Genomic DNA, 22,256 nt, shown 5'->3' on the forward strand with positions numbered 1-22,256 from the left:
ATACGCATGTTCCTGGTCACATCGACAACAGAACCCCATCTTTCTCTGTAGCCTCAAAGTGATTAAATAGTCAGGTTTCTACATTCTTGTTTAGGAAACAATTAGATTAAATACAGAGGAACGTGTTGATGAGTGTTTACGTCTTTTTAGATTCTGCCATTGACGTAAACTCAGGTCAGTTCTTACAGGAATCTTGGATCAAATCTGTTTTTCTCCAGAGATGAAAACATTTCTTTTCATACAGTCCATTGCCATTATTTCACTGTTATTTTCAAGTATCAGAATTAATCTAATTATATGATATCATATTGTGAAAAGCTTACATTTTCACTAATATTGAAGCATTTCCATCAAACTCCAAGTTAGACAGTAATAAACCTTCATAGAGTTTATTATGTTTTAGAAAGTGAAGCGACTTTCTTTGTCCTTCAGAATTGCAAACGTTTTTCAGCATAAATGCTATTCCTCTTATGTTCACAAAAATACTTCTGTTTTGCTCTATTTTCCAAAATATTCATTGTTTTGCAAAATGACTGATGTGATCACAGTGAATCTGCAGCATCGTTCCAGACGTTCTCTCTCTGCGTTAACACAAGTGGAAAAACATTCCGCTGCTCTACATTTGAAAAGATGAAAAGTGAAAAAACATAGTGACCATTCAGGGGACGTACCTTTTCCAAATGTACATTTTATTTTAAACAAAAGTACAAAAAACAAACATCAGATATTTACAATACTTGCATGGCAACGTTCACTTTCTTTGGTCATTCTTCCAATTTGATGGTTTTACACAAGGTAGGCAACTAACAGCAGCGTCGAGGTCGGAGATCATAACATGCTGAATCTGAATCTATTGTTAAACCGGACACTGGGCCACCTTCTTGTAGAGTCTGCAAGCAATTCATCAATGGTTCCAATCCAAGATGTGAGTTATGTGACAAATACTGAATTTGCCTACCAGGATATTCAATTTAGTTCAATATAAATAGCAAAAAGATAATTAAAAGCACATACTTCACGATTATATCCTGGCCTTGGTACATTTTCCGATTGAGTAAATGCTGTTTAAAGACCAAAAACATGTGACTAGTACAGCTGCGTGTATTCCATCGTATTCTACACAAATTTGAACATGAAAACATGAACCCTAGTGCACGTCACAAACTGAAGCAACGACAGGTCGATTTTCAAAAGAAGGCAAACATACCATAACGGCCACCTTGAGACGAACATCCTGTCCACTCTGTGTCCTCGAATTACAAAATGATGCCCTAGCTAAATAATGAACAGGCACACTTTCAACACTGAAGGAGCACAAATTAAGAATTAATTTACAACCTTGGTGGATAAAACTAAAATATCCGGTCAGGACTACAGGCTCGAGGACGTTCTCTTGAGAAAACGTGAAAACAACATAAAAAAAGAGAATCTGTGCAGCGGAACTAAAGCCAGTGGGTTGAATGAAGCTCGTACATTCTCTCAATAATCTACCTGCTCGTGTAAATACAGTGGATATGTTGAATGAACGATAGATTGAAGAACAAAAAAAAAAAATGAGACGGCCGTGAATGACGAATTGCGCCATTTTTTCTCTCGTGGTCACTTTCCATGAACGTACACACAATCAAATAACAAGAAAATCATGAAACACCAAAGAACTCACATCACCTACTTCCTGCATGTAAATCAGATTACCATCTATTACTAATGCCGAGTATAAGAATATACCCTTAGCCCTTTCTGGAGTTTCCTCTCAAATTCCGTGACCTTATTAACGCCTGGGTGGAAATGATTGAGCAGATTTATTTGAAGGCAGACGCCGTTTGACTTCGATGGCGTAAAATAAAAGAAGCGGTGGCGATGAGGTCCCCTCGGCCCCCTGCTGTGTCTCCGAGGGCCAATGGGAGTCAAACGTGGAGTAAAGCCGGCCTACGAGTCCTCAACAGTAAAAGGTAACTGGTCTAGAAGTCAGTTTACTTGCATCGACTAATAAACCAAAAGAGATTTGAATTTTCTTAGTTTCCCAAAGGTTCCTTTCTAACAAACATGAATCCTAATAGTAGACGAGTTTACACATGTATCAGTAGTGCAGACGAGTTATGTATAATCACATACAGTTTCCATTCATTTCTTTTTTCTTTTCTTTTCTTTTTTTGTTTTTAAGGGAATGGAGGGGTGGGGGTGTTTGGATATGCTGTTGAGTAAAATTCTCCCTGAAACCAAATCCAAACCATCATCATCCCAATGTACATGTGTGTGTTTTTTTTTTCGATTTTTTCCTTACAAAGACAGAGGTGAAGTGAAATGTGCAAAAGTTCCACGTTCTCACTGGAAAGAGAAGAAGACATTTCAAGTAAATTTCCATTTCATTAGAACAATAATGACTTTTTATAATTTGTTGTACTATTTATCTAAGAGGATGGAGATGTTTTTTTCTACCTTTCACATTCCCACAGGATGTTTGCTCTTTCTTTACACCTCAGCTTTCTGGCTGTTCTCCTCCACTTTCTCCTCCAGCTTCTTCTCCTCCTCAGAGGAACCGTCCTCCTTCTCGCCAGTCTTCCAGCTGCCCTGCCTGTTTACACGAGAAAACACAACAGGATGACAATGCTTCCTATGACACTCATCTGTGAATTGTGCGCCGACAACACACCAGCACGGGTATTGCTTCTGTGTACTTATATAAGCAAGTGAGAGTCTGTGTTCATGATCAATCAAGAGCCAATTCCCTTGATTTGGAAAATGTAAGGTTGATTAGCAAGTGGGCAATAAAACCATCCTGGCAGCACCTTCTAACGCTCACTTAGCAACGTGTCAGTGTTATTATGACATGAAACACAACAGACATGTATTGGAGCATTGCTATCTGTGCATGTACTATACTAATGTATAGTCTGCTGTGTACTTGATGGGTACTTTCTGATGAGTGGGTATACACCATACATCTAACTTAAACCAACTCTGTGTAAGTGTTTATTTCATTAACATATCATAACTGGATTGGGAGCACAAGTAGGTCAGTTACATATCACCAGTCTCGATGGACTCATACTGTGTGCTTGACTATACTTTCATTTATACTACTAATATGTACATGCACCTTTTAGCCATCGTCAAAATACACAATATAACATTTAGCACAATAGTCTAGTCAAGAAATCCAGATTGATTTGTTCAGCACCTCTAAACAAAACTAACAAGATATTAAATATAGTATGAACCTTTTCTGTATAAGTGTTATTGATTAGTGGAAACAACTGGGAAATTAGCAATATTGCCAAATTTTTTATGAAAACATTGGATGTTGTTAATATAACGAAGGGAGTCTGGAGTGAATACGATTGGCATTGGGCCATATGACAAACGCGTATTTGTGAATACATGAATACGATAAAGATTAGCGTCAATATTAAGAGAATTAACGTTTGCGTTGAGGTTCACTGTTGACTTCTTACTTGGATTTCTTCAGGTACACCAAGTATGCGAGGCCGATGATGAGGGTGGCGACGAGGAGACCGACGACGACTCCGACCACCAACTTGGTTTGGTCGCTGTCCTCCGATTGATCTGAAACAACGACAAGGCAGAAACATCAGACACGACTCTGCAAGAAAACTCCAGCCTGGGTTCATGTGAAGCCCTCCCCCCAAAAAAAGCCATTTTGTGCCATAAATGCGCTGATGAATGGAAACATCGGCATGGTACATGGTCATGACTCACTGAGTTAAATGTTAATGACAAATGTTATTCTTAGGTTATGACTCATTTCATCAGCCAGTGGGATTATGGACAATGCTGGCAATTAGTCAGGATGCTGGTAACTCCATTCCTCTTCCTCCTCCTTCATCATACAAGTGTTTTATAAACAGGAACACACTGTCCAAACATTAGGGTTTTCAAGTACCACAGTCCAAGGTGATGTTGAAGGTAAATATTTGCTATAGAGCCTCCGTTCAGTGGACATTTGATTCCCCGGGGTCTTTAGCCGCCGCTCCCTCCTCCCACCGTTTCTTACAAGCAAGAAGACATCTACGACTTACCTTGTTTATCCATTCTCACCTCCACAAATACTGAAATCAGATATAAAGTCAAATTAACGTCAAACCAAAAGAAAACAAAAACAGGCTTGATGTCTGGAAGAAAATTACTACTCTACTTCTATTCTACGTTTGCATGCAAGTACCTCAAAGAGGGAAAGGATTAAATCCAGCATCCTAACACACACACGCACCCACAACCACACTTACACACACAAACACAGCCACACACTGAGCGAGGAGTGTCCCAAACACCCAGGAATGAGTAAGCAAGAAAAGGGAGGATGATGAAAACAACAGAGTGCACTAAGTGCTAGGTGCATGCATACGGGACATTTCGACAGTGACATAGTGATGATGAGTTCCGACGTTCACAGTGACTGAGGAGGCAAACCACCAACAATATATACAAATCAGAAATCTGTTTAAATCCTCAAATGAGAGATGTCCCGGTACCGATACCAGCGTCAGTTTTTTGAAACCAGCAGATGCACTGTACTGCCACTTCCATACACAACATCAGGAGTTATATTGTGAGATGTACAGCTATCAGATCGGTACTTGGTATAGGGCGATGCAGTATCAGAATTGGTATCAGGAGCGAAAAAAATGGTATCAGATCATCCATCCATTACCTATAACCAGGGTTGCTGGAACAAAACCCAGGTGACACACAGGTGCACCCTGGACCGATATCGGAACATCACTACTTCTAATTTAGCCATCATGTATCTGATAGTTTTCTTATCGTCTTTTTAAATGTATTCTTGTAATAATTAAATAAACACAAATTTGTATCTGTGTTGAACTGTCTGTCGATCAGGTGGAGATCATCGAAGGACAACGAGTTTTCTCGATTAAATACAAGAATTAATTTTAAGTCTACAAAAAACTAAAAGTACACAGATAAAACACAAAATCCCAAATTAGGTGGGTTTACACCTAAGTACATACCTGCTAAATCGTTTGAGTTTTCACAAAAACAGCTCAATAATATAATCGACATGCAGATAGAGAATTAATGAGAAAAGTAGGAAAACGTAGGAAGGCTTGAGGAGGAATTTAGAGCGGAGGGAGACGAGAGGAGCAAACACTTACAGGATGACACATTTATAGACCTGGTATCCGCGCCAAACTCATTGATCACAGTGCAAGACACAGTTAGATTTGCAGAGGGCACAACTGTGATCTTGTGTGTAATCTTTCCGTTGACGAATTGACTCTCCTCGGGCTGCGCAGAGAGAGACAAATAAAATAAACACAAGTGTTAGCTCTCACACATCCAGCATTGGGGGGGGGGGGTTAAGGATAATTTACGGCACTAGGAGGCGATGTTGCTCTGATGAATGACTCGGGCTCATCCTTGACAAAGACTCAGCGTGTGTGCCTCTGGGTTATAGACACTTGAGTCTCAGAGGAGAACCCCAGACACAAAGACAAACTGCCAACACCCATTTCACATCCTCCACATATACAACAAGGGGGAAGTGGCAATTTTGTAAATAACCATTACTGAGCCTGTAATCAAGTCGTACATTATTCTCTCAGCGAGCAGGGTTCCGAGGATACAAAGGTAGTAGGAAAAAAAAATCTACTTTGACTGGGATGTTAGAAATGTGCTTTCTCCAAAACGTAATGTCCTTGAGTGACAGAGGTCAGTGCTTCAGGTTTTCATTGATTAATTGTTACACAGGGTTCAGCTGTAATTTTAAGGCGAGACACTGAAAGGGCTGAAGAGAATTACAAGGGTCCCGCATGCCCTCATGTTCATCTTCATCCCGTCGGTGTAATTCACAGTGTGTCACTGAGTGGCTCTGCTATCAGCGCAGAGCCACTCAAAAGCCACTAAATGGACTTTTGCAGTGGTAGGTGCACTACCACTGCAAAAGTCCATTTAAAAAAGAAACTGACAATTTTTTTGTCTCTTGTGACAGTCTGGTGAAAAATAGTTAGAGTCTGAACCTCAGCCGGAATTAAGAAACTTACTCCGGGGCAAAATCACAGAGAAAAGTCTGGAGGAGATAAGTTTGAAAATGTGTGTTATCTGGGGAAAATACTAACAGTGCAAACCACCGTGCCCATGACAGGGAGCATTCAGTCACTCTGCAATACAGGGCAAACCTGGAATTGTTTTATTTTTTTCCCTTCCTCACAAACTCCAGGGGGAGCAGGCTTGAGCAGGCTGCCTCGGTGTAGTCACACCACATCTCTGCTGATGTTATTCATAGGTTGGTTGTGAGGGAAACAATACCATTACATTTAAACAACTATATGATCATCCCGGTGGTTTGTCGTCGTTGTTAATGGAACTGTTCATGGTGTCCTCACACTCGATAAGTGAATTTTAAGACGTCGTTTGATGAAGCAGACGCCCAAATTGCTCACAATAAAACAACAAAGTGGATTCCAATGTTCCAAATGAAGCAAAAATTGGTTTTCTATTCACCTGCCGCAGAGAGAAATCCACAACAATATGTTCTGTGTACTTCAGATGCTGTTGCTACTATAGGGCTGAGTTATACCGCCCAAAATTATATGTGGGTTAAAATGTTCATACCTGTCCATATTGATTATCATGATAAATGTCACATTATTACTTCTATCAAGTTTAAAGATAGATGTTTGCTGAATGAAGGATGTGGTTTTAAAGTCTTCTTCTTCCGAGCTGAGAATGACAACACACATTCTTCTACTCCAACCAGCATTGACTAATCAGATAATGAATGACACTATAAAATGAAAAAAGAACTAAGTCAAACAATATGAACAATATGATCATCTGAAAACTTTAAATCAACCCTAAGTGTGTTTCTAGGTGGACCTGAAGAGTAGCCACTTATTAAAGCTGGCATCTTCTTTTTAAATCAATAAATCATTACATTCAACTGTTAACAAGCACATCGGGGGAAACTCTGTCTCCTTAAGCTGCGATTAAAAAAAGTAAATAATCTGCTTGTCATGGCTGTTGCAACCGTCTGAGATGTGAGTGACGATAAGTTCTGTGGTGCAGTTACTCTGCTGCGTGGAACTTCACATTCTGGTGCATTTTCCAGGTCTTGCAAAGGCTGGTTCGAATTAAGTGCAGGCGTCTACAACCACGACAACCTTCTGAAGCTGTAGTGGGTTGTCAACGAGTGAAAAGAAACAGATTTCAGCTTTAAAGTTTGAACCCTTGAGATCTCGATTGGATAAAACCCTGTTTTCGATTTGATCCATAGTAGATATTTAGTAAGTAATAGCCCTTCAAGATAAGTACAATAATGAATCAATTGCCTTCAGAGTAGTTTGCAGCGACAGGGAGGTTATGTTTTCATTTCAGTTTGTTTGCCTTTTAACTACTCAATTTATCTTCTTGAGACTTGGTGGAAGAGTGAGAATACAAATTCTGGCTGGCTAACTGGCTAGCTTGTTTGTTTTTGTAATTGTGTTTTTCCATAATTTGCCCCATGAAAGTTACCTTGAATAAAATTTGGTATTTCTCTGTCTTTCAAAATTTTTGGAAACATTTTGGAAAAGGACAGTAAGCAGGTAAACAACATATCTAACATTGGTAAAGTCTAAGATTATATACAGATTATATCTTTAATTCAGTTTTCATAGTTTGATTAGGTCCATGAACAGAAACCGCTCAGACGAGTTTCGTGGAGAAGCAAGTTTTGGGGTTTAAATAAACACTTTCACATTTCACACCCTTCTTTCAGGGCTCGTCCCATGTGACTCATTATTTTGGTCCAGCAAAGCCTAGAACCAGGATGTAAATATCCACATTGGTTATCAAACAGCATCTGCCAGATTTGTTTTATTATTTACATAACAATCAAAGCACTGCTGTGTGTGTTACTGTTAATAATCTGTGTTTCCCCTCAAGGTCTCTTCAAGCCAAAAGAATGAGGAGACTTTTCTGTGTGCCGACGGCAGAAGAGGTGGAATGTACATTAAAAATAAAATCTTCTCTTGGTCGTGATGAATAAATGTATGTGCAGTTATCTAACATTGATGAATACGACCTTCAGACATCCGAACAATTATGACTGGAAGGACGGGAACAAGGGCTCGTGCTGTAACTGCGTGAGTGTGCATACCGAGGTGCCGTTGATGCTCCAGGACACGGCCGGCTTCGGGGCACCTTCAGCTTCACAGATCAGGACCTCGTACTGGCCGTCTTCGCCGCGCTTCTTGGTCAACTCTCTGATCACCGGAGCACCTGCAACGGGACGTGACTCTTCAGATACATCTGAATGAGAAAGTGATCCGTCATGGTTGCATTCATGGACACGGCTAGAACCAGCGGGACATGTCGTTGACTAAAGAGCTGTTTACCTCCGCCAAGGTGGTTATGTTTTTTAGCCCTTTGTGAGTTAGTTGTAAGCTTGTTACAAAATAAAACAACTGAATGGATTTCCACGAAACCTGGTGAAAGGATGTGGTGCTGATCTGGATCAGGGGGCAAAATCAGCTATTTTCTTTAACATGCCAGATTTGATGTTTTTCAATATTTGTTATGTTTTTCCGATAGAAAAATTCATATCTATCTCAAATAAAATTGGGTTATCTATAAGCGTGTGAAATTTGCTGCGGCTTCATTGAATTTAAAGGGTCTGTTTGACCTTGGTGGAGGTACGTTCTCTACAGAGTTCCTTTATAGATTAGCATATGTCCTTCTTTGGTTTCTTGCTGGGATGAGACGACAGACCCCGCTGGCTGTAGTTTTATATTTGCTGCACGGACACGGGAGAGGTGTCAGTGGTCCCATCTAGCTCGAAGCAACCTGGCAAATAATCCCAGAGTTTCCGCACTTCAATCCTTACCTTTAACAAGAAGCTCAAATGAAGCTTTTTGGCTCAGGTGTCCCATCTTCACCTTGCACTCATAGAGGCCTGAGTCAGAGTAGGTCAGCTTGGTAAACTTGGGCTCTTTGTTCAGTTTAACATTATCCTGGATGGAAAGAGAATGATATCAGCGCTGCAGATAACAAGCACAAACTTCCCTCCATTGGCTCGATGTTTGTTGTATCAAAAGCTGCTTTTTTACCTTTGTCCAGGACACCATTGATTTTCCTGATGCATCAATCTGGAGCGTTAGATTTAAGGCCTCCTCAGCGCTCTGGACGATATTCCCAGAGGGGCTTAAATTGATGTTTAGGTCTGAAAAGAGAGAAGAGGCTGGTTGAAAAGATGGTTCACAGGCTTGATAAGGGTCAAAACATTCCTATTGTGAACAGCACAGCCCCGCAGATGCAGCTTATTAGAGGCAGCACGACTGACACAACATCTTTTACCCGAGAAGCACAGGAAGACAGGTGGGCTGGCAGAGAGAGATATTAGGACTTTTCTTTTCTCCATGAAACACATCCCACTTTCACAGTGAAGATAGCAGACAGAAAATCACACTGACATCGCTGCTGCCGGGTGGCGTAATTGCAGCGATTTAAAAAATTATATTTGAGTTTCTTACAGTTGACGGTGACGTTCTCAGATGCTTCCAGGGAGGGGTTGTTCACGAGGGAGCATTTGTATTCACCGGCGGTGTCACGCGAGATGTTGGTGATGGTGTAAGTGTCAGCGTCTTCCACTTTGACCGTTTCTCCCTTCAAAGACAAGCGATCAAACAGTTGGCGATTAGTAAAGGATGCCAAACAGGCAGCATCATTAATCTATAAATGCAATGTTGCAGAGGCATGAGGAGAGTGGATTTCTCTTTGCAATGAGATATTGATGAGTACCTTAAGGTGGAAGTTAAAGCTGGTCGGAGCCGGGTTACCATCTGCAATACACTTCAGAGTCACATTGTCTCCTTCCACGAGAGGGTCCTGAGCAATCACCTTGAGGACGATGTTCTCTGTGGAGTCTGAGCAGGAAACAAGAGACAGAAGATGCTTTCAGACATGCACTTAATTCCTGGGCTTGTATGTGAGAACGCAAATGGACAGTTTCCTGGTGCGTTCTTCATATGTGAAAGGCAAACTCCGGGAAAATAACACTCTCTGGAGTTCATGTCCGAGTGCAGCTCAGGCCACAGTTTTGTGTCCGAGCCAGAGAGAAAACTAACCAAACCAAACGGGACAGGTAAGCCTGGTTCTAGTGTCCAAAACCGAACCATGCCCAATGTTTTTCTGGGCATGGGTTAAAAAAAATGTTGTCCAAACCTCTTCAGGTCCCAAAGGTTTTGGGTTGAACATCCACACTCGAGTGTAAATGAGGACGGGCAGGTGTAAAAAGTGTGGCCCCTAAAGCTGACTACAGAAACCACAGAGACCAACTGCACCTCACTGAGAAGCTCTATCTTGGTGTTTCGTGGTTAGTTTTCACCAACTTCCAACTCCAGCTGAGGAAACTGTTGAAACAGACTCATATTCCGAGGCACTCGAGCAGAGGATCATCTCAAAGCTCAGTGTTTCCGCTCTGTCTGAGACCAACTCGTGAGATTTCTCCGAAGGAAAATGATAAGTTCACTTTAAAGGCCACATGGAGCAGGTGACTTTAATATTTAATGCTGCGTTCAGCATGAATTCCACCGGAGTTACAGAATCCACACCTCATTTTTTCCACTGCCAGCATTAAAATGTGTCATTACTGTTGTCTGACTTGAAACTCAAGAATAACATGTTGTAAAAAAATGAAAATGACAAGTTCCCGTCTCATGGCTTCGGTTTCAATTGATAGATATTTTTGATTCTTGTTTAGGAAGTTGTGGGTCAGAAGCTGCTGAGGACTGAAAACCCCAGCGAGACACATATTAACAAGTGCAATAAAAAAAGTGTTAATAAATTGTTTGGAATTCTCACAGGGAAATAAAAAGGAGCAGATAAAATCAAGAATAAATTATTCTTAAACAAATGAAAGGGGTGTGGAAGTGTAGATTGATTTGCTGTGGAAAAAAAACAGTGGAAAAAAAACTTCTTTTCTCAAGCTTTTCCAGTTTTTTACCAAACTGGAAGATATTCAGAGAAACACTACGTACTGCAAGACTGCACAACTGGATCTCTACCGAAATACACAAGGTCATAGACAATCTTGAGACACAAGTTTGTTGCTTTTGGTTATTTCTGTCAGTTTCTTGGTAAAAGTTAGACGAGAAGATCGATATCAATTTCCTTCCTGTCTGTTAAATATGGAGCTGCTGCAAGAGGCACTGAGCTTTGCATAAAAACTGGAAATTAGGAAACAAGAAGAACGGTTCTGTTTTTTTTGAATCCACACAAAAACCAAACTTTAAAAGTGACGAGCTCTGGTTTTATTGGGAGTTAGTCCTTTTGCTGACTTCATGTTTCTCCCAAAATGTCAAACTAATCCTTAAACAAATCCTTCAATAGAAGATGTGCGAAACCTCAGCTGGATCTAATGTGCAGTAAAAAGCACAGACGTCTTTTGAAACATCCTCCTAACAAGTTCAAAATAAAAATCAGCTCTTAGGCTCTTGTCTTGAGTCAAAGCTTCTCAGCGCTGCCGCTCATCTGCAAACAGAGAGCCAGTCCAGTCAGTGTGTGTGTTGTTAATGGAGCTCTGAGACTCACAGGTGATGGTGAAGGTCACCGGAGAGGACACCAGTTCACCCGTGACGTGCACGGTGCTGCAGGTGAACACAGCGTCCGTGTCTTCCTTTTCAGCCGAGAACTCCAGCACGGAGGAAGTGGTGGAGAGGCCAGTAAGCGGGTCGACCAGCACCGACGCCTGGATGGAAATCCCTGGACAGAAAAGAAAAAATGGTGTAAGGGCCAAACTACTGTAGTTACACTGTGGACGATTGCAGCTAAATTCATCCTAGTCGGGCCACATTCACAGATAATATGTTTTAAGACACCACCATTGCTGCTTTTCATCTAAAACAGAGAACTTTGAAGTTAGTTTGAAAACTGCAGGGCTGTGTTCGTGGTATCGACGGCGAGATGTTCTGAAATGTTGACGTTGTGACCTGGTTGTCAATCAGGACTAAACTGCAAGTGGTGTAGGCAAAAATGTTGTAAATACTTTAAGCTTTAATTTTCAGACATGTACTGAAGTCCAGACATTTTCCTGAAATTTCCCAGAGGGGCCGGATGTATTAACGCAAATGTCTGAGTCAGTCGCTCCAAATATTTTCTGGGACTTTTCCCCGCCAGTCCAATTTTTACTATTAGGTCCTATTGGGAAACAGATTTGCAGAGCAGACAATCTGCTTCCTGTTTACACCTGCACGCTCATGCCCAGTGCACGTCAATGCTACGTGTATGGACAGGAGTTATTACACAAACACATTAGTAAAGATGTAGCCTCAGAGTTATACAAACATTTGTGTATTTGATATGTATAAATGTCAAATTGTTTTGTGATGCACTGAAGCACATGCAACAGGTCGATAAGTACATACCTTTCCCATCAGCCACCAGGGGTTTGTTGTTCTTTAACCATTTAATGTCTGCAGCTGGATTGGCATCGGGAGCGACACATTTTGCCAACTGTGGAATAAATGGAAATAGCAAATTGAGGAGAAATGCAATAACCTGCACAGGAAGCATAAATATTGAGGAAAAGTCAACCACCAATCCACAACTCGTATTAAATGACCACACGTCGGAGCAAATGAGCTTTTCTAGAGCCTCGCTGCTATTTGTCGACGAACGAGTTTTCTGCGCAACAGACCATGAAATGCCCAAAGCATTTCTAAAGCCGCTCAGATCCTGTGGGTATTTTAATTGCAGTGGGGGGGGTAGGGTGGGGGGGGGTTCCGCGCTTTACTAATTCATGAGAGTCACTTCAAAGAACTCATTACTGTAGTAACATGGTCTCTGCTACGCCTCCAGTTACCTTAGCTCAAGTGAGGGATTTCCCTTGATGATTTTACTGATTAAAATAACGTATGTATAAGCAATGTTTATCATTAAAAACCCCACCTTGGTAAGTTTGCCAATCTCCAGTTCCTCAGCCTTGTCCGAAATCTCCAGTTCTGCTGGCATCTCTGAAACACATTCAAAAAAAATCGTGTCAATGAGCAGGATGGCATAGTGAGTGATGTGAACGCTGACACGCTGCACTCGTCAGTCAGCACCTTCACTAAAAAGCGATACAAACAGAGGAAGGTATTTCAGGGCTTGCATCGGCTTGCACTCACTGTTGATCACCACGTTCACAGGGTATTCTTGGATGTTGGCACCGACCACCACCATGCAGGTGAAGGTGCCCTGGTCGGTGAGCCGGGCCTCAGAGAGCAAGAGGCTGGAGTTTGCGGCCATGGCCACACGGTCCTTGTAGTCGTCAGTGGCGATGACTGAGGTGTTCTGGCCTTTCTGCTTGACCAGCAGGTCGCCGGTAAGTCTCTCCCCTTTGTCCTGGGAAGCAGAGAAGAGTGCATTTGTTACATGTCTGTCACACGTGGCTTCGGCTTCCTGGTCCACCCCCCCCCCCCCACTCCCCCCTGGCCAGTGTCATATGGAGGGACAGATGCATGCTCTAATGCACTAGCACATGCACTCAGACTGGGTGTGGTTCAGACATGATAAGTGGGTGTCAGGCAGACTTCACCACTTTGAATCCATTGACCTCTGCTTTGACTCACGTATTTCCATTTAGTGATGAAGACGTCCTCGGCTTCCACGACTCCATTGTTGCACGGGATTTCAAGTGTTTCCCCGAACTGGCCGATAACAGTCTCCATACCGCTGACTGCAGAAAAGACACACATTTTTCAATTACAAATTTTAGCTCCGACACAGCATGGAAGTTTGTGACTGAAAATTGGAAACAGTTATTATTCTGAATGCCTCAAAGTCCCCCCCCCCCCCCCCCCCCAGCTCCATCTGCACATATTTGACCGACGTTTATCAGCACCACTTAGTGCTCGCCTAAAAACACCCGAGCTGCAGATTCTATAGAGTTCGGCTAATTTTACAGCTCCCCATTGGTAAAGAAAACAGCCGTTCCTGGCCTAAATTTAGTTGAAAACATCGCCATGGAGACAAAGTGCTTCTGAGGGGGGATGGGGACGGGGGGAGGGTGGCGGCAGAAGTGTCTCAATGGGCTGCTGTGAGGGGTGAGAGCCAGAGGGCGGCTGGGGGGGGAGAGGGACCGCCACGGTTATCTGAAAATGAGGTGCTGCTCAGTTCTTTGGTATTCACATTCACATTTCAGCCTCTCAGAGTTCAGGCTGAGGTGCACGCACGAGTGGGCGTGTGGAACATCTGACAGCTAAAGTCCACAGCGGCACATCAGCGGCTCAGCAAAGTGGACGAGGACAAAGAAGTGGTCGGCCGGTTTTCTGTGCGCTGAATTGCCGACCAAACATTGTTGGTGTATTTACAGAAAAAGAACAACACAATAGAGATGCTGTGATATTCTGTGTGCTTTCAGACTTGAACATTTTACTTTTGCTTTCCTCTTTCAGTCTTCAGACTTTTCAAGGTTTCGTCAGAGCCATGCAAAGATGGGGCTGTTAATTCATTTGTTTTGTGCGTGATGCTCATTTGAATCCACTTTGAATGAAAGTAAATACTTTTACTATGGTTACCATTGTGTGCACTGGAACAGACTTACAACTGAAGGAGTGTTTGCACAGCTCACAGCCTGCACTGAGATCTGCTTCCTGCTCTGACTGTGTGTAGTTTCCCTCATGTTAAGACCTCCTGTCGTCTATCGTCATTGCCACTTCAAGACAATTAAACAAGTTCATAAGGTAGTCATGTACTTGTCTTGTGTTTTTACTAAAGACACAAACACATAAAAAGACTTTGCCTGGAGTCAACACGGCTTGCTACCGACTGATCCCGACACTGAAGTTTACACTCTGTCGCTTGTCACTCATCTTTACGAGCTGTCGACTCAGAGACAACACAGAGTCTGAACAGTTTAATAAAGTGTTTTTATACAGGGCAGGCAGCTTTATGTTTTAATACAGCTTTTTTTTGTAAGTTGGTGCTATTACTGATGTGACTCCTATGCCCTGTGGCTGATGCTGTCACTTAAAAGGAACAGTTTCGCATTACGGTAAATACACTTATTTCTCTTGCAGAGAATTAGATGAGAATATAAAATGTATGAAAACTGGCACTGTCCAAATTTGCCTGCTAGCTCCTCTTAAGGCTCCTAATTAAAACTCTCTATCTTGTTTGTCTCTAGTTGTGATTTAATATGGTTGGGCCGGAGCCGAGCGAGCTGTTTACCCAGTTTCAATCTTTGTGCTGCAACAACAGATATGAGAGCGATATCGATCTTCTCATCCGCCGCTCAGCAAATTAGTGAAAAAGACACAATTCTCAATCTCTATCTATGGGACCATTAAAGTAAGTTGGGTTTTGAGTTATTTGATGCTTTCAAAACAGGGTGAAACATCCTGATTGACAGCTGAGATTGACTCGCGATTGGTTGAGCAGATGCATCGGCAGGTCCTCGATACAGTGGCTCAATCCTCTTATCGCTACTGCTCAGACTCTGGCTTCACGATGGCAGCATTTGTATCCTGGTTAATCCAGAACAGTTAGTTCACACCCAAAGATCTTGCTTTGTCTTAAAAGATAAGATAAGATAAGATAAGATAAGATAAGATAAGATAAAATATAGAGCCTTCATTTTGGAGCATCCATTCTGAGTGTCCTTTCTTACTTACTAAAGATCTATAAGAATTTTAAAAAGGGTGGCTGTTGCTGTTGTTACTGAACCGAATACTGTTTAGGTATTTGTAGTACTTAAACAGATTTCCTAATTCAATGTGACAGCCGTATAAAATGAGCTGGATTGATGGATGCGGTAAAAACCTGGAGAATTACAAGCACAGAGGCAGGATTTTGGAAAAAAAATGTGTGAGCTGCATCTGTGGTGATGACTATTATTACTGCCTACAGCTCTGTTACATCCGTGACACAGGAGCTGCTTAAGTGAGAATCAAATCAGTTTAACCCTCCCAATAACAACTGTTTTGAGAAACACACAGCGCTACCACAGCACTTCACCCACACAGTTACGGTCCCTGCATTTAAATAAGGCTCAGCGACATTTAATAGTGACAGCACGGGACAAAACAAACCTCAGTACATCTCCACTGCTGACAGTTTTAGCAGTTCATCACCGAACACACGGATGAAAGCTCTGTCACCTGTCAAGTGAAGTGCGATTAAAAGTATTTACTGCATTGATGCCTCCCATTGTCCACGATTTGTCACACCTGAAATCTCTTTATCTGGCAGTGTAGAGTAAATTAAAAGGATTAAAGGCTCGGTGGGTTCTTTTCTTTAGTTAAAATCTGAGTATAAACAGTCAACAACTTCATGTATTTGCCCATTTTCTTCGCTGTATTCATGAAATAGTTTGTTTCCCACGCGTCTGTTGGCGTAAACCTTCCGAATTTTCAGTTTAGTCTGAACCAAAATAACCGGTGTGAAAACAGACATGAACCTTGGTCCATAACTTTTATATCTGAAAACGCCCCAAGACTCTGAGCGGTACATTTGCCAAACTGTGAATCTGCTTCTGCCTTTAACAGTCATGCTAAAATGGGCGTAAATCTGCCAGATCCACATGAAATGCAGTCTGCCGGTGCAGACACAGTATGCTGATGCAGCCATCCCACACTGCCTTGTTTTGTCTTTCTAATGTAAATCTAATGAAACTGACTCTCATGCTTGAATGGGCCCCAGCCAGACGTTTCTGGTGCACAGACAGACAGAGGAAAAAAGGAAAGTGCATGGAGACATTGTGAATCCATTAAGAGGAGGCACTTAATGAGCTCCCTGAGCAGGACGTGGCCACATGCTTTTGCATGTGTCAAATTTGATAATAATCTCCTACATTTCATTGTAGCAGATATTTCGGGTGCCAGAAATAATCTGTCACCAGCTTGATTGGGTGCTGCACCTGCGCGTGTTGCTGCCAAAAAACTCTAATGGTCGAGTAAACATCCTTTTTTCAGCCTTTCGTTGGCAACCAGGTCCACATGACGTATACAACTCCTGAGGAGAGAGAGAGGGAGCTACACAGCCTTGCCTGCTGAAGCCTGCAGTTGTTTAATAACAAGAGTCAGTTATATTCAGGTTACAGCGCAAGCACTGCAGTGTCGGAGAGGTTATCGCTCCTCCTGTATAATAGACTCCTTACATTTCAAATTCAAATAGACGCTTTTTGAATATTCAAATAAAGCCGGGTTCAGCCCCTCAGAAAACTTTAAAAGAGTCCGTATTAGGGGAAAGGTTTTATCTGCACAGATTACACAGTTACACAATGAGAACCCAGCGCACATGTTGAGTTGGAGAAGACAAAGCTCCTGCTGCTCACCGAGATAAGGTAATCCTTCGTAACTAAAGTAGGTGAGCAGCAGTGTGACTTGGCATTGACAAACGCATGCAAGCACACACTCACACACACACAATCACACACAAAGCATATAAAGACGATCTCCTCTATAGCAGTTGTCTATATGATGAAGGGACGGTGAGAAGTGGCCCCAGTTTAACCCGTTTAGTTTTAATTTAAAAGTTTCTTATTGTTTTGATTCCCACAGTGTTGAGTGTCTACTCTGGAAAATGGAATAAATTTATGTCAGCGGTGATCGTCTGGAAGCAGCAGAGAATGTCACACTCGATAACGAGCTGACTGATGATTTGGGTCAATTTGATAACTGAGATTATAAAACTTGTTAAAACTAAACAAAGACAAAGTCTAAATAGAAAAACCATTGCCCCACATTTGAGACGCCAAACAGATGTGTTATTCTCGACCTCTGACACGTTATTAGTTTCAAAATAATGTGTCAAAAATATCAATATCATTGTGTTTTTAAGCTGTTGGAACAGGGGCTCAGCAGATTCACATGTGTGCTGCTTCAAATCAGAGTCTCTGGCTGCTCTTTTGTCAATTCTCCTGCATTTATTTTAGAGTCACCAATCTGGACACAAAAAGAAATTAGCTAAAACCCTGGCGATGGTAAATAGAGTAAAAGACGGGCGAGTGACAGAGACAGGAGGCAGCACCGCAGGAGACACTTTCATGTTCCTGATTAAGGCGCCTCTTCCCCGAGAAGAGACAGGTGACGACAGCTCAGATATATACGCTCACCAGGGAAATCAGCTACCTCCCCACACTATTCTTCTCTATCCCTGTTTGCTCCCTTTCCGCCCTCCCATTTGTGTGTGTGTCAGTGTGTGTGAGTGTGTGTGTGTGTGTGTGTTTGTGTGTGTGTGCGAGCGCCTTTCAGCTGCAATGTCCCAAAGAAAACGGAGCCCCAAACTTATTAAGTGCTGAAAATGAGGATTGTGCAGTGAATGGAGATCCCATGGCGCATGTCCACCAAAGACTTGATGGCAAATAGCCTCGCTCCCGCGGTAAAGGGAGGGCAGCCAGAACCATTTCAACTAGATCAATAATGCTTGAGGAAAGGCGAGATTCTTTCAGTGATCGCTGCTTGCCTAAGAAGCGGGAAATCAAAGAGAACCTAACCTCCCGTGACATTCTGCTCCTCGTCCTCGTCTTCGCTTTAATAATTAAACAAGTGCTGAATTTTGATTTGCCACATCGAGTATGTGATACGAGAAGAGATCAGTGATTTAATAAGCTCGGTCTCTCATTAGCCGACGACCAGCAGAACAGAGGGGCCGCTGTCACGTGGGGAGGAGTGGGAAGGTTTCAGGATATTTCTCAGACTCGGGTCCACGACGCTTCCTCGTAGCTTTTTTTAGTAACATTCGAGTTCCTCAGGCTGCTGGGTTGTCATCTCTGTTTGTTAGCGACTACGATGAGCACACGGGTGTATTTAAAACGGTGTTCCATCTCAACTCACTGAGCAGGGATTTTTCTTTTTTGTCATACGCAGCCTCATCCTCACCGTCTCCATTTGTCTCTCTCGATGGAAGAGGTGCAGTCATGTCACAGATGGATAACTGACAGCGCACGTGCACGACGTCTCTTTCACGCGGCTTCTCTTTGTGCTGCAGGCTGAACCGCGGAAGCGCCGTTCCAAACCGAAAGTAAAAGACTTTCTTCTTGCCGGCTGTAATTGCCTGTCAGAGTCTTTATCGCAAAAAACTAAGTGTGCATCGGCTCGTATTTATTTGCCAGGCTATCGAGAGCCGGCTACAGAAAATACTAACGTCCATTACTGAGTGACCCTAACACAAACTGGGCTGTGTTCTGTTCGTCCCAGTGAAAAGGATGGTGCTGGTAGCATTTTTCTTTTGTGTGTAGGCTTCTTTCTTCAGCAGCCTGGCTCTTTGGACGATCATGACTTCCTGTTGGTTACATAGTTGGTCCAGAATTAAATATGTCAGCAGCTATTGATTCAATCATCAGGATGTTTTGCTTGTTGCGTAAACAATGGATCCTCAGGACTTTGTTGACTCAGTTTCTTCTAGTATCTATGAAGTTGACATTAGGATTGTGAGTTTTTAGGTTCTTTGCAATGAAATTAGTTACAGACATTTGTCCCCTAATTTAGTTGCTTGTCCTAAATTGGTTATAGTTGCAGCAAACAGTTACCATATTGACCCAAGTATAGAATGTTGTTTAATGGTGAATTTAGCTTTGAAATAGTGGGTGTTCTCTTATCTTCGAGAAACTGGACAATTAAGTGTTTATCTGACCTTCTCTTCTTATAGCGACAGGACCAGTGGAAGTGTTTTATTAATCCAGCGATAGAGGAAAGAAATCAAGATTAATTAAAACATGTTAAAAACTAAAAACACATCAAGTCTTCAAATGTTTCAGCCTAAAGAATGAACCATGGACAGAATCAGCAAAAACATGTTGATAAATATGAACCATCAGAGAAAGTGTTGCTGCTGAGAGGAGAGCGTGTTGTTGTTGTGGGTTTGATATACTATCTTCTTTTATGTTCCACTTTTAAGAGTAACAATGCATAAATGATCACAACGCTCTTCTTATCAGAACACTATTGTTTCTGAAAGGCCGAAAAATATTGACATATGTTTTTTCTGAAGCATAAGATGACGTTCTCGGTCGACAATACAAATCTATTTCTCAGATGTGAGTATAAAGTATGAGCCTGTTGAAGCACGTTGGTATTGACAAAGGCCACTTTATATAAAATGAAGTGTGCAGAGTGAGTGACGTGTAGATTCAGAGTCTTTTTCCAAGCCTTGCTTTATGTCACACCATCTGTTTCCAGGCTCTGAAAGTTACCCAGCACCCTAAAGACTTTGCCCTGGGTCTTTCTGACCTTCAGGTCGGAGTGAGGGTCTTTTAGTGGGAATCAATCTGAAAAGATGGTCCATTTATAAAGAGAAAGACTTGGGACAAAGGTTTCATTTTCTGAAGATATATCCCCACAGGCTCTTTCTCTAGTCCAGCTGAACTGATCCGGTCTAGTCTTTCTTTTTTTGTTTTTAATAAGCGATTCACTCTCTGTGGATTCTTATCTCCGACTTTCATGAGAAACGTGTCCCAGAGTCTAAAACATTTATTAGTTTAAAGATGAAAAAGAGCCTGTGATATAATCTGACATTATACAGCACTAAACCTACGCACGGCCATGAAATGAAACATTATTAAAATGAGGAACTAGTCTCAACTACAGCAGACACATTTTCTATTTTCACATTTCTCCTTCAACAAATAAACATCACTCTGACATCAAGCTTTGAATGAATTCATCCACTGCCGACATCCAGACTAATAAAAAGTTATTGTTACTCGTTGAAATAGCGCAAGATTCTTTTAAGGACCTACGTTAAGGCCGAAACAATTGATTAAATGGCGAAAACATATTTGTGATTAAGTTGATTTTGAGTCAAACCTGATGATTGATACATCCATAGTATGTGTGCAGATTAAAACAGGGAGTTATAATTATTGACTGATTATATTTATCTGTGAGTAATTACTTCAGTTAAAAAAAAAGAAGCAAATTCACACATTCACATGAAGGAATCTGGAATCTTTCCCTTTGAATATTAAATTATGTACCATTCCATTATCAAAACAGCTGCATTGCTTTTGCTGATTGACTAATGCGCTAATTGAAAATTAATTCCAGCTCTATAATTTACTTGTTTTTTTGTCAAACACATGACAACCTTAAAAAGCTAGAGGAAAAAAATAAATAAGAAGTCCCCACATTTTAACAGTCGGGACTGTGCAGAGGCATATTTGTCACCTTGGGGCATAACAAGCCTGTGCATCACTAAGGTGGAGGAATAACAGCAAATAGAGAATTATGCAGAGTATCCAACACACAATATTATTAGTTTGAGTCTATTACGCATAATGGCTGCCCTCCTTCACCCCGGCAGCAGGGACACGTTTATGGACCACTGTGCTTCCACGCCACACAATAGCATTCATGCCTGGCAAACATAACAGCCAATCACGGAACACATGTTAATCCTGCTTGTCATTAAGGACAAGAAGTCTAATGTGTATGGAAGAGGTTTGATAAAATATAAGAATGCAAAGGCACAAAGGAGCGAGAGTCTGCACAACAACCCTCGTCGGTGCGATTCGTGCAGCTTTTGCACTTCAGTGTACCTGAGCAATGAATAGCCCAGCCTGCCTCCCGCTCCCGTCTCGCTAGAAGTGAAATGCAGCTTCCAGTGTGAAATAAATAACAGTGTTTTTCTAAAGAGACATATAGATAGCTCTCTCCCCCTCAGGCGAGGAAAACAATGTTCATTTGCCGCATCGTGTGTGGTCAACAGACACCCGGAGACGACAGCAGGCGGGAACAGGGCTAATGCGTTGCCTGCAGTCCCACCTGTCGGGCCCCCATTGTTGCCTTGTGACTGAAAATGCTGGCTCCATTTTCTCTGATTTCCGACTCGTTCTGTGGAGTCCTCAGAACTTGTGCAGACCTGCTGCTAGGGGATCAGGTTGCTGCTTCCGCCTCTCATCGGGGATTGAGAGGAGAGCACAAAGAAAGACAGGGGAGGGGGCTCAAGAAGGAAAATACTTATTCTGCCTTTGGTTGTTTTAAAGTCACTTGTGTAATTAATGGCTGACTGCACAAAGATACACAACGTTGTGATGTTTGATGGAACTCTTAAAAGGTCTACAAAACTTATTTTTCTGACCGTGGCCAATGTCATGACAACAAAGTTTGCAGTTAAAGTTGGAAGAGGCTTCTTTATTTTATTTTGCAACATATAAATCGAAATAAGCTGCAAAAAAAACACTTCTGTTCGAGCAGAACTTTAAGTTTAGGTGAGGACAACCCGAGGGACTGGCATAAAGGATGTTTCCCGCTGATGCTTCAGATAGTAAAGCTTTCCATTAATCATCACCGAGGCTGAAATGGAAATATCTCAACATG

At 41.9% G+C, this 22,256-nt stretch overlaps 1 protein-coding gene across 2 annotated transcripts in view; it reads right to left on the reverse strand.

The window, feature by feature from the left end:
- Positions 1–676: 676 nt before the first annotated feature.
- Positions 677–22,256, reverse strand: part of LOC133952390 (CD166 antigen homolog A-like) — a 38,982-nt gene continuing 17,402 nt past the window's right edge. Inside the window, exons 2-16 of one of the 2 annotated variants that reach the window (XM_062386806.1) lie at positions 13,569–13,675; positions 13,125–13,341; positions 12,907–12,971; positions 12,384–12,471; positions 11,551–11,721; positions 9,760–9,884; positions 9,492–9,624; positions 9,069–9,181; positions 8,846–8,972; positions 8,120–8,241; positions 5,136–5,268; positions 4,041–4,070; positions 3,456–3,567; positions 2,440–2,575; positions 677–2,328 (exon numbers count right to left, since the gene is read on the reverse strand). In XM_062386806.1, the coding sequence (XP_062242790.1) occupies positions 2,473–2,575; positions 3,456–3,567; positions 4,041–4,070; positions 5,136–5,268; positions 8,120–8,241; positions 8,846–8,972; positions 9,069–9,181; positions 9,492–9,624; positions 9,760–9,884; positions 11,551–11,721; positions 12,384–12,471; positions 12,907–12,971; positions 13,125–13,341; positions 13,569–13,675 (1,646 nt within the window). In that variant the 3' untranslated portion in view covers positions 677–2,328; positions 2,440–2,472. The remainder of the gene's footprint in view (positions 2,329–2,439; positions 2,576–3,455; positions 3,568–4,040; positions 4,071–5,135; positions 5,269–8,119; positions 8,242–8,845; positions 8,973–9,068; positions 9,182–9,491; positions 9,625–9,759; positions 9,885–11,550; positions 11,722–12,383; positions 12,472–12,906; positions 12,972–13,124; positions 13,342–13,568; positions 13,676–22,256) is intronic. The other variant, XM_062386807.1, reaches the window with a different exon arrangement.

Source organism: Platichthys flesus, chromosome 4 (genome assembly GCF_949316205.1).
Source record: "Platichthys flesus chromosome 4, fPlaFle2.1, whole genome shotgun sequence".
NCBI lineage: Eukaryota > Metazoa > Chordata > Actinopteri > Pleuronectiformes > Pleuronectidae > Platichthys > Platichthys flesus.